The sequence below is a fragment of the Nomascus leucogenys genome, chromosome 6 (assembly GCF_006542625.1).
Source record: "Nomascus leucogenys isolate Asia chromosome 6, Asia_NLE_v1, whole genome shotgun sequence".
Lineage (NCBI taxonomy): Eukaryota > Metazoa > Chordata > Mammalia > Primates > Hylobatidae > Nomascus > Nomascus leucogenys.
Window position 1 is genome coordinate 52,575,042 of NC_044386.1, and position 14,952 is coordinate 52,589,993.

Genomic DNA, 14,952 nt, shown 5'->3' on the forward strand with positions numbered 1-14,952 from the left:
GTTACCTTGGAAGCTTAACCAGTAGAAAGCCTTACTTGAGTCTCCCAGCATTAGGTAATTCACCTGTCAATACAGTCTGTTGAGAAATGATTCTTGGGAGGAGAGTAAATTTTGAGGACAGTATAATTTATAAAATAAGACAGTCTGATCTAGACTTAATGAGATTTGAATCTTGAGCATATTGCACAGTGAATTTTTATTTTCACTCAAGGGGGAATAAAATATTGAAAGCTAAATGTGAGTCAGGTGGTGAGTTTGCTTGTGCTCTATAACTCTAGGTAATCACTTGAGTGAATAACATTTCAGAATGCATTTTTCTTAATGTAATTTCAAAATTGATTTAACCTAAGGGAAGGAGAGAAGAAAAATCAGATGTGAGGGTATGGAAAATTTCACCACACTTAAAATTCATGCTGATTTGGGTTATTTCTGACCTATATAGCTGCCTCTAATTCTTCCATGCTTTTAGGTAGAACTATGTAAGAGTGCATTACTGGCAATAATTGTTTATCATTTTATTTTATTTTTACATGTATTTATATGCGTTTTTATTATATCTATTTCATTATGTATTTATTTTATATAAGAAAATTGTGAATTTGATCAATGTGGAGGATATATAGGAGTAGGGAAAGATGAAGGCCAGTTACAGTGGCTCATGCCTGTCATCCCAGCACTTTGGGAGGTTGAGGCAGGTGGATCACTTGAGCCCATGAGTTCAAGACTAGCCTGGGCAAAATAGTGAATCCTTGTCTTTACAAAAAAAAAAAAATTAGCCGAGCATGGTGGCATGCACCTGTAGTCCCAGCTACTTGGGAGGCTGAGGTGGGAGGATTGCTTGAGCTCAGGAGGTCGAGGCTGCAGTGAGCCGTGATTGCACCACTGTACTCCAGCCTGGGTAACAGATTGAGACTCTTTTTCCAGAGAAAAAAAATGAGACTCTTTTTTCCAGAAAAAAAAAAAAAAAAATGAAGGCCATACCAAATTATTGAAAAGTCTACTTTATAGAATATTTAAACAAATAGAATTTGAGATGTAGCTTCATAAATTTTTATTTTATTTATTTTATTTTAAAGTTAGTTTTGGCCAACACAGGGTAACATTGAAGTTAGTTGGACTTGGACAGTAGCCCTTCTTGGATGATTAGAGAAGAGTGGATCCTGGTGGCTTTTCCTTATTGGGTTGGGGGTTTCCATTCTCTGTTGACTTAAACACAGTTTCATTAGGGATGGATTGGAAGGAATTTCTAGTGTTTTCTACCCCTATGCCCAGTGCATTCTCTGTCGTCCACTGCCCCACCCCCTTCAATAGAAGAACTCTACAGTAAAGTCAGAACAAATTCTTGATTCTGTGCTGGGTGGGCTTCAGACCCCTGAACCCATAAATTGAAGGTGTTAAGGTCTTTTCCCACTGTTACGTTCTTTGCCTATTTTTACTTTGTTTTATTATTATTTTTTTAACAGAGCATGGCACTGATGTTAGGCTTTGCATATAATTGCATAGCTGCTTTGCAAAGTGGGTGTTCCAAAGCGCCTAACAGAAGCCCAGACCTCAGCATCATGCCACATATCCATGTAACACACCTATACATATATCCCCTGAATCTAAAATTAAAAACAAAATGTCTGTAACTAGTATATTTTGAGAAATTTATAGATTGTAAAATTATTAGCGTTTTTCTTAAGACACCAGCTTTTTTGGGTAGAAAAGATTGTATGCCCTCACAACATATTATAATAGTTCTTTTTTTTTGGCTGATTTTCCCTTGAATTTTTTTAGTAAGACAGAAAAGGTGAAAGAAATGGGCTTCTTGGAGCTCATAGTGTTCCTCCAATGTCATAATTCTCTCCTAGTAACCCATCTCCTGGACTCTCTCCACCAAACTGACTTTTACTTCCTTCCATTCATAGAAGTGTCATGTTAAGATCTCTGATTATCTCCTTGTTGGTATATTACTTTTTTCCTTCTGTCTCCTTGAAATCTTCAGCTTTTGGTGAAGTCATGGACTTTGGTTTCTATGTCATAACCTTCTACCTTTTCTTTAATGTTATATTTAAAGGCTCCACTTTGAACACTTTCTGTTGGCTTTAGAGAGTCCCACAGACTTCTCTGTGTGTGGTCTAGTCCTCATTTTCCTGTGTGCTAGAACCCTGTCCAGTTCTTTTCCCTCCCACAGATTCAGCTGTCATCTCTATCATCTGTCTCTCTTTTTTTTTTTTTTTGAGATGGAGTCTCGCTCTGTTGCCCAGGCTGGAGTTCAGCTGTCATCTCTTTATCATTGCACTTGTCTCAGTCTTGAAAAATGTCTGCCCCTATCAGTCTTGAACTACTCAAGCTAATCATGGCAAACATTGAACTACTCAATCTTTTTTGATTTTTGGTATTAAAACTTTAAAGTTTTATGAGTATGATCTGTTTTCCTGAACTCGTCAACAGGATACACGATAGTTTGATTGTTACATATAATCAAATTATTGGCAGAGTCTGCCTTTTCTTTACAATTTCTTTATACCTAACTTTTCTTTAATTTTGTTTGCTAGTTCCCAATCCCTTGTTAACACTATTGTGACCTCCCCAGAATATAAATATTAGCTGTCTCCCCACCCCTTCTTGCTGTCATTACTGTCATGCTGTCATTAATATGAGCTCATTCATTGTGTTTGCCACGTTACTTTGGCGCTTTAGAACCAGGTTTCTCAAGCTGGCCTGGAATTAGCAGCAGTGTGCCAGGAGGTTTGCAGTGCTGAATAAACATGGACTAGTTTCCAGAAGCTTCATTTTGCTCAAAAATTTAGTAGAAAAAATTTAAAGCAAACACAGCTTCATTATGAAATAGAATACAAAATTCACATGGATTTTTAAGCTAAAATGGGAGACTTCAGAGTCTCTTTGTTTCAAGGTACTTCTGTGTTAGTGCTCTTATGGGATGTACCTTGTGTTAGTATCCTTAAGGTATTATTGGGCTTTAGGTTATACTACAGATCAGGCAGCAAAAGCCTAAGGCCTTTTCTCTACTTCAAAGCCCTTTCTCAGTATTCTTCTTATTTCTTGTTTTCGTTAGGTTTTCTCGGGTAATTTCAATTAATTAACTTAATTCACTCCTCTGCCTCTCCCATGCTCGGCCATTTGCCTGGAATTCAGCCTGTGTAGCCTTTTTTGAAAGAGAGGTGATGATTTTGACAGTGTATTTGTTCTACCTGGACTCGGGACTTCCGTGGTTCATTACACCCAAACATATTTTCTTTTGGAAGAAACTTGAGTGTATTGCATACACACTCTATATTTTATGTAATCCCATATAGTTATGCACATGCACATACACATTTACCCTATTTTTCTTTGTCATTTATTTTTCAAGTGTTTCTTACAGCACTTGATATGTCTAAGGCACTGCAGAAGCACCTTCAAGGGGGCTATTAAGAGAAATAAGACATCTAAAAGGTGGAGAAAGATAAGAGAGAAACAGATCAAGTTTAAAAGAATTTCAGAGGAGGGAAAGATTATTTTTGGCTGCTCTTAATGGAATGAACTTTTGGCTGCTTAGAATACAGTGAGTTTTCATGCATTTATCTATATCCTTACTGTTTTGGGATACAAATTGCATGATTCAAAGTAGTCTGCCTAAATATATATACATACACTAAAACTGACAATATAAAATATGTATAGGAATGTAATACATTTTCTTTGGCTTGAGTAAAATCTTATTTTTGAATAACTCATTGTCTTGTGAATATAGAGTCGAAGGAGACTTTAGACTAATTCAGCCTTTATTAGCATAATTACAAAAGAAGAAACAGACTGAAGAGTTGAAGCTTCACCCAAGCTCTTGACTCCCAGTTCTGTGCACTGTACCTTGTAAAAGAGGTGATGCTCCCATGTGATGATCTTGTGTTTGACATCAAATCTAATTATGAATCATAATTTTTAGTTTACTCTTTATTAAAACTCTTTATGAAAATGACTTCCTGAACTTTTTTTCTATTTAGGAAGACATTTGCTGTCGTTTGAAAGATCACGTGAAACAACTGGAAAGGAATCAAGAAGCAATCAAGTTAGAAAAGACTGAGATCATTAATAGGTTGACAAGAAGTCTAGAGGAGAGTCAAAAGCAGTGTGCCCACTTGTTGCAGTCCGGTAGGTGTCTGGTAGGGCCACTGTCTCCCCGGAAGGTTGGTTCAATATGCAGAAAGAATGTAGTAGGATCCATGAATTGTAAAAATCCAGAAGGGACAGAAAACACAATCAGCAATAAATTTCTTAAAAAAAAGAAATATATATATATATACACACACACACACACACACACATATATAAAAATATATATATATATAAAGGTTTAGTTTGTTTTTATTAAATAATTTGGAAGCTGGAGACCAGTATAAAGTACCAAATAAAAATAAGCATAATTCTACTACTGAGATTATTATTGTTAGTGTTTAATGTATTTCCTTCAAATGAAATGAATGTACGCACATAGACAATGTCCTGCTTCTTTATGTAATGCATTTCTGAAAACATACTAAAGCTGAACATGCAAAAATTGAACAATAAAATACATTATAAGGTAATTTCTATCCCTGAAAACTAAAAATGATTGTAAAATCCGATTATATTTTGCTTTTCTCAGCCCAATATTTGATCATATAGTTCTATCCTTTGTATAACTTCTTTCATATTTTTCCCCTCATAATGGAATAGTGACTTACCTAGTCAGTGGAGGCCAGAGAGTTACATTTTTGTCATGCTTCAGATTTCTAATATGGTCTTTATAGTATTAAGTTTGAGACATATGCTTCCTATCATTTTAGTTTCAGCAGTTGTTTTATTTCTTATTAATTTTTATAAAATGATATTAGAGCAAAGAACAATAAAATGATGACGTTTGTACAAACACTGCTGTATAGACAAAACTTCCCTGTTTGCTTGTAAGTAGCTCACATTGTGAAAACAGGTCAACAGTTATTCACTAACTGATATATGAAAGTCACACTTTGGCATATGAAAGGTAATTTAGACTGTTGGTACAATATGTGAAAGGGTGGGTTATTCAAAAGCTGAAAGTACTAAAGTCAAAGACCGCCTAAATGTATGTGTATATATGTCTTGATAAGGGGCAAAATTTGGATTATGCTTTATTAAGGGCCCCTCCCTGTTTAGTTTTATAGCCTTTGTTTTCATTTGGCATTACTTGGTGAGCCTTTTTCCTGGCTGTTAAATGCTTTGAAAATATTATGTTCTTTATGCCATCATTGCTTCTCTTGATCATTTTCCAGATGGTCATTTCCTTTTGAAACCTAATAATGTCCCTTTAAAATTGGGAACAGTCCCCCCACCACCTTGCCCAGTACATTTAAAATATTAGATTTCTAAAGTTTCAGAATTATAACCCTAATACACTTCATTTACATGTGGAGGTGGGGATGCTGGATAGAAAAAGCATCTACAAAGAAGTTAAAGGCAGCACGGTATAGTTTTCTTATTGCAGGGTGGAAATGGGTTCCAAAGAATTTTTTCTTCGACTTTCCATGAGTTGGAGTGCTATGCTTCTATTAAAGGACTTCTGGAATGTTAAGGTCTGTAAATGTGGCTGATTCGATTCGTAAAAAGTCATGTAGCTACATGATTCGTAAATGTGGCTACATGATTCGTAAAAAGTCATGTAGCCCATGCCTTTAACTGCCCAAGGTCATATGGGATGCCATACTAAATCTGGAAAATGTCTGGCCCAGACCTATGCCTTCTGGGTCCCACGGGCTCTGTGTATTCTAAAGAGACAGTAGTAATAAAGCAGAACTTTACTTTCTGTAGCCTCAGTGGATTCAAGTCTTCTGTAGATCATAAGTACTTTGTGCCCTTACATTTTTTCAGTATATCCTATGGTTCTTTCCTCTGTAGGGTCAGTACAAGAGGTGGCTCAGCTACAGTTCCAGCTGCAGCAAGCACAGAAGGCACATGCTATGAGTGAAAACATGAACAAGGCTTTGCAAGTGAGTGTTGCCACTTAGAAGAGACTCTATGGGTATCTGAATTAAGCGGTAGTTACATCACCTATTTGAATCTTGGGTTTCTGTGTATAATAGAGGTGGTTGGACCACCTTCAAACCAGCCCATGGGAGTTGTTCACCATCTCCTTCACACAGTTGGCAAGTCAAACTCAGGTCTGTCTAATTGCAGAGCCAAGGCCCTGCACTTCCTGCCAGCCTGCCTGCCACCTCCTTCAAGTGGCACGTCCTTTTATCTTTGGGTGTATCCCATAGATCAGTTCATTTATGGGGGTGGGGAATGTTGAATTTTGCTGCAATTCTCTCATATCCTCCAACAGTGCTATTTACATTTTCCACTGGAGGGGGAGGAAAATATGGGAGAAGAGTTCCACTGTTACCTCCACCTTTTCACCACTGGCATGCTAAAGTACAACCCGTTCTTGGCAAACCAGCGTACTTTGTCCTGTACTCTAGTAAGCTGGAAAGTGCCACTATCAGCATTTAAGCCCAAGGAACACGCCACTTTCCATGGAGGACCAAATCTAAGAGACAGAGATGTGACAGGAAATCCTTATGTTTGTTTTCTCATTCATTTATTCATTTAGGCTTTACTTGAAAACCTGATATATGCTGGCCTTTATAAAGTATAATGTATATTAATAATATATTTGAAGAAGTGTTTTTGCCTTCTGTTGATCATTAAAACAAATTTTGAGACATAGAATGACTGATTTCTTCATATAGGAAAATAATGAAAATTATTTTTAATAATTTTGTGTTGTAGGAAGAATTAACGGAACTAAAAGATGAAATTTCTCTCTATGAATCTGCTGCAAAACTAGGAATACATCCAAGTGACTCAGAAGGAGAATTAAATATAGAACTCACTGAATCATATGTGGATTTGGGTATTAAAAAGGTCAACTGGAAAAAATCCAAAGTTACCAGGTATGGAAAGAATATTTTAGTTTACTGTAGAAGAACCAACATTAGTAATACTGATGATGCATGGTATCTGTTTTAAGGTGAGAACGTATTATTTTCATATGTTAACACTGTGTATTGAATGCAGATAGCTTGCATTTATCAGTGATAATATGAAAAATATACATTAATTTTTCCTAGAAACCTTACTATGACCTTTTAAAGTACAGATTCTGTCTTTTATATTACTGCTTAATACAGGTATTTTAGCAATCTCATAGAAGGAAGTATTTTATCACTCCTGCCAGAGACTGACTGGGGAGGGAGTAGTGGTGGTTGTAGAAGGAGAATTGAACACTTAACGGACTTTAGAAGCACTTGCTGCGTGGAAGGTGCTATACAAGGCTCTGGGAATAGGGTACAAAAAATGAGATAGGAACTGTCCTTCCCACAGGGAGCTTACGTGTTTTCCAGTCAGGGAGAAAGAAACATTCTTGGAAACAACTAAGTGCTATGCATTCAATGTTATGTTTGATGTATAGAGGTGGGATTTACACATTTCCTGTACTGGTTTTGGATAGGGAAGAGAGATACAGTGTTTGGAAGAGATTGTATTTAGGTTAAGGAAAGATTTTTGGATGCGTTTGGCCCTTACCACCACCCTTTTGTTTATAGTTTAAGACGGAGTTTGTCATCATTATTGAATTATAGTTTCCTGAGAGTGTTTAATACATGTTATATTTCAGGTATTACACAACTAAATACAAATATATAAATGTCCTGAAAAGTTTGCTCTACGATAGGTTTTAGAAGTTACGTATTTTGAGACTGTGATCTCATTTGAAGAACAGTAAGATGAGATTCAGTAAGTTGAAATATAAAGTGATCAGGTGACACTGTGAAAGAAGATGGTATTATTCTGGTTTAGTAAGGCTCCATTTATCTAGAGGTCTGTCTTCAGGGACTCTCCTCCCTACAAATCACAGCACTACTATCCAGAAGGAAGCAAAGAAGAAAATATCAGAACTGGATTATATGATGTATTTAGTAGGAGCCACCTTCAAGTTCTTATCCCGGGACCATATTGACTTAGATTTATTTGTACTCCATGAATTGTCTCATTTCCTAACCGACTGCAGAGGGCTAGGGCAAGGGTTGGGAAAGACAGTATCCATCCTTCGGCCAGCAGCTCAGCCTTAGCAAGGAGAAAACTATGGAAACCCAACAGGCCGGAGTTGCTGAGTATCACAGCAAATAGCTCTACACGTTTACATATGCTTGATCCACATCAAAATATCCACATTTATGATCCCAAGTTGTCAAAGAAAGGCTTCCAGTTTGGCTAGTAAATTAAAGCAAAAAACGAAGTGCATTATATCTTTTTTAGACAGATTTACATAAAATGTTAATATAGTCACCTGGAAAATTCACTGCTGTGAATGCCTCATGTCCTGCTAATGCCAGATTAATTCTAAGGGGCTAATGGAAAGAGCACGGGCTTTAGATCCAGATTGTTTTGAATAATAGTTTTGCCATTTTATTACTAGCTTTGTGAGCTTGGGCAAATTTCTTAGCTTTTCTGAGCCTGTTTTCTTGTCAAGCTTAAAATCCCTTGGAGGTTAAACTGAGGATTAAAATAATGAATATAAAAGGCCTCATGTAACACATTCTAACATATATTAGGCAGTTGATAAATGATGGCTGTTACTATTGTTATTCAGTAGATGGTTGATTAAAACATATCACTGATCAGATTTTATATTAAGTCACATGAATTTTATATTAATTTAATACATACTTTGTAAAATGTTCTTGATTCTCAACCTTGTGAAAAATATCAAATCCAATATTAACATGTGAGAGTTGGAAAAACCAGAGTGAAGTCCTTTACTCAGTAAGGCAGACAATTAGTAGCAGAACCAGTACGTGAACCCAAACTCCTGAGAAAGGCTCGGTTGTCTGTCTGTTCATATTTACATGTCAGTTAAACCTTTTTGCCTTAAACTCCTTTCTTCATGTCTTGTATTTTTGAGGATTAAAGATGTGGTTCATGCTAAAAACGATTTTTCTCCAATTTGTGATTACTTTTAGTTTCTGCTATAGTTGGTCTGGGAATTGGATAAATAATAGATTATGTATGTTTATCTTTTCAAATAGTTACTTCTTCTTGATGTCTATTAAAACATATTCTGCTACCTTTACACTTTCTATTTACTTAGTGCTCATAGCCAAAATCCTGTACTCATCTTTTTTTTTTTTTTTTTTTTTTTTGAGATGGAGTTTTGCTTTTGTTGCCCAGGCTGGAGTACAATGGTGTGATCTTGGCTCACTGCAACCTCCGCCTCCCAGGTTTAAGCAATTCTCCTGCCTCAGCCTCCTGAGTAGCTGGGAATACAGGCATGTGCCACCATGCCTGGCTAATTTTGCATTTTTAGTAGAGATGGGGTTTCTCCATGTTGGTCAGGCTGGTCTTGAACTCCCGACCTCAGGTGATCCTCCCACCTTGGCCTCCCAAAGTGCTGGGATTACAGGCTTCAGCCACCACACCCGGCCTCCTGTACTCATCTTAAAGCACATTCCTATAGATAATAAACCTGAGACACCACATCATTATTATAGTAAAAGGAATGATGGACGCATTCAGTGGGAAAGTGAAGAATAAAGCACAGTGTGATTAGTCACTGAGGCTCGGCAAAAAGACATCCAGTGAAGCACAAGATAAGCAAAGAAATGTTTTGCTTGTAGTCATTCCACCCACCAGCAGTTTATTAGATGATATTTTGGCTTCGTGGAAAACTAAAAGCAATTATACTCAGATCAAATTGAAAGGAGATAAAGGAGAAGATATTTGTCCCTTTCCCCTGGTCTACTGTGATTCCTAGAATAAGAGGAAGCAATAATTTTCCTGTGTTGGGAATTTTAGTTCTTTGTTGACTTGGGTTGCTTTCAAATCACTGACCCAAATATTGGTGGCTACAAGCTTTTATTACCAACTACCTCCTCTCTCAAGCTACTGCCTAGTAAATTTTAAGGGTTTAGCCTCAACGTTCTATTTTACATTCATGGAATTTGAGTAGCTAAATCTGCATGCAACTTGCAGACAGCTTCCTCTCTCCCTTATTATAGTTGGCCGCTAAGCTCAAATAATAAACATTTAACAAGTGGAATGCCTTTTCCCTTTGGTCTTCTCAGCAGGCTTCATAAGGGACTACAGTTTATTTGGATTTAGGAGAACTGACTTCCATAGGGCTCAGTAGTGAGCCTTTTTCAGGATTGGTCACCACCACTGATTTTTTTCCCCTTTGAGGAAAGAAGAGAAAATTATTTTAGCAAGCACTTTCTCTCTCTCTCTGACTTGGCTCCCTCTAGGAGTACAGGATGTGCTATTTCAGTGGTCAGCATTCAGTAAGAAAAGAAATTAGGGATGCATAATTTGTTAACTGAGCAAAATAATCATTCTGCTTAAGGTTAGTTCACCATGTCTTATAGCACAGGAAGTTATATCGTAAAATATTTTATATTTCTTATAATTTATATTTTCTACTTCAATGGAAATAGAAGTGGTTTAAATAAGATCTATGTATATAGACAGACTACTTACACAATATATATATATTACATATGCAAAAGTTGCATTTTGTATTGCAAAAGCTCCTTTTATAACATTAAAAAGCCTACCTAATAGTTTATTCATTTTCTCTGTCTCACACACCCATACACACAAACGCACACAGACACACACCCACACACAATATTCTAAGATTTTATTTGGAATCATCTAAAACTGAAGAAGAGTAAACATTTAACTCAGGTATTATTATTTTTTTTTCTAATAAAGGTTTTTTAAAAAAATATTTTTTGAATAGTTTTTAATTTACAGAAAAATTTATATTATGCAGAGTTCCTATATATAATATGCTGCACCCATTTTTCCCTACTAATACCTTATGTTAGTATGGTACATTTGTTACAATTAATGAGCTAATATTGGTATATTATTATTAATTAACATCCAGGGTTTATTTACATGCCCTTGGTTTTTATTTAACATACTTTTTCTGTTCTGGGATCCCAACCAGGCTACCCCATTACATTTAGGGGTCATGTTTCCTTAGATTTCTCTTGACTTTACTTGTTTTTGATGACCTTGACAGTCATTAGGATTTTGTAGGAAGGCTCTCTATTGGAATATGATGATTTTCTTATGATTATGTTTTTCTCAGGGGTTTTGTGGAGAAAGACCACAGAGACTTTCATCACCTCATCATAAGGGCAGATACTGTCAACTGTTTATTTCTTTTCAAAAGTAACTTAATCCTCCATTATGAAAAAATTAGAAAATACGGACTAAAAAAGAAGAAAATAGAAATCACCAATAATTTCACCTTACTTCCCATGAAGAAAACCACTATAATATTTCAGTATAAAACTTCCACATCACCTGTTTTGTATGTTTCTAAAAGATAAAATAATGTTGATAGTATTTCTTTATAATGTCATTTTACTAGTATATTCTGAAATCTTTGAATATCAGTGAATATTTTTATATATTACTTTTAGTGACTATGTAGATGAATGAACCAGTTTAGCTACTAAATGGCTGTTTAAAAGTTTTGCTGTAAATAATGCAATATCATTGTTATAAGCATCCTTGTAGTCAAGTCTTTATTCACATCTTTGATTACTTCCTAAAGAAGTAGAATAATTGTCTTGCTAAAGGGTGTGCACTTATTTGAGGGATTTGATGCATGTTACTAAACAGCCCTACAGTTTACATTATTACTCACGTCCTGAGGCTGTCCCTATTTTCTTGTTAACCTAGCCAGTATTGAGAGTTATCACTTTTCCTGTTTATAATTTCTATATAGTTAGATCTGTCACTGTTTTCATTTATGGTTTCTTGATATTTAAAAATAAGGTATTTCTCTAGTACTTTCTATAGTTTTATTTTGCTTTTTAAATCTTTCAAATTGTGAAATATACTGTATAAAGAACATGGAACATAAATATATAGCTTAATGAATTATTTGAAAGTGAATATTCGTGGGACCACCACCCAGGTCAAGAAGTAAATATTGCCACGAGCTGCCCATATTCTTTGTTATTGTAACCTTGAGGCTAACTACTATCTTATCTATTAGGGCAATCATTTTCCGTTTTTTTTTTCCCTTAGCTTTTTAATACCCAGTTATTCACACCTAAGTACTACGGATTATTAGATTTGCCTTCATATAAAGGAAACTCATAAGGTGTTTGGGTTTCTTTTTCTTTTTTTTTTTTTTTTACTGTTTTATTGAGATATTATTTCACATACCATAAAAGCCACCCACTTAAAGAATACAGCTCAGTGGTTTTCCGTATATTCACAGAACTGTGCAGTCATCACCACACCTAATTTTAGAGCATTTCAACATCCCCACAAAGAAACTCCATGGCTATTACCAGTCATTCCCATTACCTCTTCCTGCCTCCACAGCTCCAGACAACTAATCTACTAATCTACTTCCTGTCTCTATGGATTTGAGTGCTCTGTGCATTTCATATAAATAGAATCGTATAATATGATCTTCTGTGAATTTTCTTTACCATTTCTCCTCAAGCATGTCCGCTGCTGACAGTCTGTTGCCTTTTATGAAAATATCCTTATATTTATTATACAATTCCTGACCAATCGTTCTTCTATTTCAGCACATTAAAGCTATGTTGGTCCACTCTCTCTGGACTCAATGGTTTCTGTGAAGAAATTCATTGTTATTTGAATTAGTGTTTCTGTCAGTAATGTAGTTTTTTCTCTTGCTGCTTTAAGAATTCTTTCCTTAATTTTTGGTACTTTGATTATGATATGTTTAGGTGTGTTTTTCTTTTAGTTTATCTCATTTTGGGTTCTCTGAGCTTCTTGAATATATAAATTTATTATGTCTTTCACTAAATTTGTGAAAATGTCAGCCATTAATTTCCTTAAATACCTTTTCTGTCTCTGTGTCTTTGTTCTCTCCTTTTGGGTCTCCGGTTACATGTATGTTAGATTTTTTGATATTATACTACAGTTTCTTGAGGCTCTGTTCATTTTTTTCTATAGTTTTTCCCTTTTTATTTTGCATAATTGCTACTGGACTATTTTCAGGTTCACTCCTTTTTTTCTTGTCCTCTATACTCTATTGAGCCTATCTAGTGAAGGTTTTGTGGTTTTTTTTTTTTAACTTTTGTTTACTTAATAACATTTCTATTTTGTTCTTATATCACTTTTCTTTCTCTGTTAAGAATTCCTGTTTTTTCATTCACTTCAGGTATCTTTTTCTTTACTTCATAAAGCAGAGATATAATAGCTACTTTAAACTTATAAAACTCTTTTAGTGACAGTTCCAGCATTTGGATCATTTATTGATTGTCTTAAGAACTGGCCACATTTTTCTGGTTAGTTGCATGTCAAGTAATTTTAGATTATATACTAGACATTGTGAATTTGTATGAGTGTTTTAAATCTCAGTTCGGTTCTCCAAGCCTTTGCCACATTGCTTTGAATCTAACCTGTGTATGCATCCCTTGGGGGGGTTAGTCATTGTGAGACTTGAATGTGTGGTTTAAATTTCAGTTAAGTTTTTAAAATCTTTGATATGCTGGTTTGAGGGTTGCCCTGTACATGCATAGTTCAGGGCTTAGACTGAGGCTTGTACAAATTTATACACAGAATTCAGGATTCCTTTCTCTGGTTCTCTTCTCTCCAGGAGTCTTCCTACACTCTCTTTTTATCACTGGGTTTCAGCAATCTGACATTGGTGTGATGTATGCTGGTTTTCTTTGTGTTTCTTCTTCTTGAGATTCACCAAACTTCTGGGTTTTGTGGGGTTTTCATTTTCATCAAATTAGGAAAAATTTGGCCATTATTTTTTCAAATACGTTTTCCATCCCTCTCCTCTTCTGGGACTTCAGTTACACATGTTGGAAAATGTAATATGTTCTGTGTATTTCTGTTTTAGTCTTTTTTCTCTTTGTTTTTAATTTTATAGTTTTATTGCTATATCTATATGTTCACTGATCTTCTGCAGTTTTAAATATGCTATTAACCCCATCCAGTATATTTTACATTTCAGATATTATAATTTTTTCTGTAAGTTTAATTTGGGTCTTTTCTATACCTTCCATTTTCCTTCACATGTTCATATCTTCCTTAACCTTCTAGAACATATGAAATATATTAATTCTATTGTCTGTGTCATTGATGGGTTAGTTTCTATTGATTGGTTTTTCTCCTGGTATGGTTCATATTTTTTTCCTACTTCTTTGTATGCCTGATAAATTTTGATTGAATGCTAGACATTCTGAATTTTGTTTTGGGTGCTGGATATTACTGTATTTTTAAAAATACTGTTGTACTTTTTCTGTGACACACAAGTTACTTGGAATCAGTTTGATCCTTTCAAAGCTTTCTTTACAGGCTTTACTACATCAGGTTTAGAAAAGGCTTTAATCTGGGGCTAATTTAGCCCCACTACTAAGGTATTATTTGATGCCCTTTAAATTAGGAAGTCTTTGCATTATGGCTCATTGAAACACAACATATTCCCAGCCTTATTCATTTCCTGTGTTTTTTTCCCTAGCCACACATAGACAATAGATCTCCAGAGCTCTTTTTTTGTGCAGCTTCTTTTTCCCCAGTATTTCTTCCCTTCATATTCTAGCCACTCTGGCCTCCCCAAACTCTGAATTCTTTCTCTGAAACTCAGTGAGATTACTGGGCTCTGTTTGGGTTTCACCTCCCTGTCCTATGGCCTGGACACTCTCCAGGCAGAAAGCTGAGGTAATCTTAGAGCTCACCTTGTTTGTTTTCCTTTTCTCAGGAATCCCTGGCCTGTGCTGCCTGTTGTCTAGTGATTGAAAACTATTATTTTATTTGCTTTATTTGGTTTGCTAGTTTTTTAAGAAGGAAGATAAAGTTAGTCTTGTTAATTCATTACGGCAAGGAAGCAGATAATCTCTCAATCTTTAAATTTATTGAAACTAAAATTGGGTTTAAATTAGCATGGTTTTATTTTTGTGTTTT

The 14,952-nt window shown here is 35.4% G+C and overlaps 1 protein-coding gene across 2 annotated transcripts in view; it reads left to right on the top strand.

The window, feature by feature from the left end:
- CEP152 (centrosomal protein 152) overlaps positions 1-14,952 on the top strand; it is a 71,800-nt gene that overhangs the window by 21,809 nt on the left and 35,039 nt on the right. For both annotated transcript variants that reach the window (XM_003266890.1, XM_003266891.2), the window contains exons 10-12: positions 3,990-4,137; positions 5,899-5,990; positions 6,772-6,935. In XM_003266890.1, the coding sequence (XP_003266938.1) occupies positions 3,990-4,137; positions 5,899-5,990; positions 6,772-6,935 (404 nt within the window). The remainder of the gene's footprint in view (positions 1-3,989; positions 4,138-5,898; positions 5,991-6,771; positions 6,936-14,952) is intronic.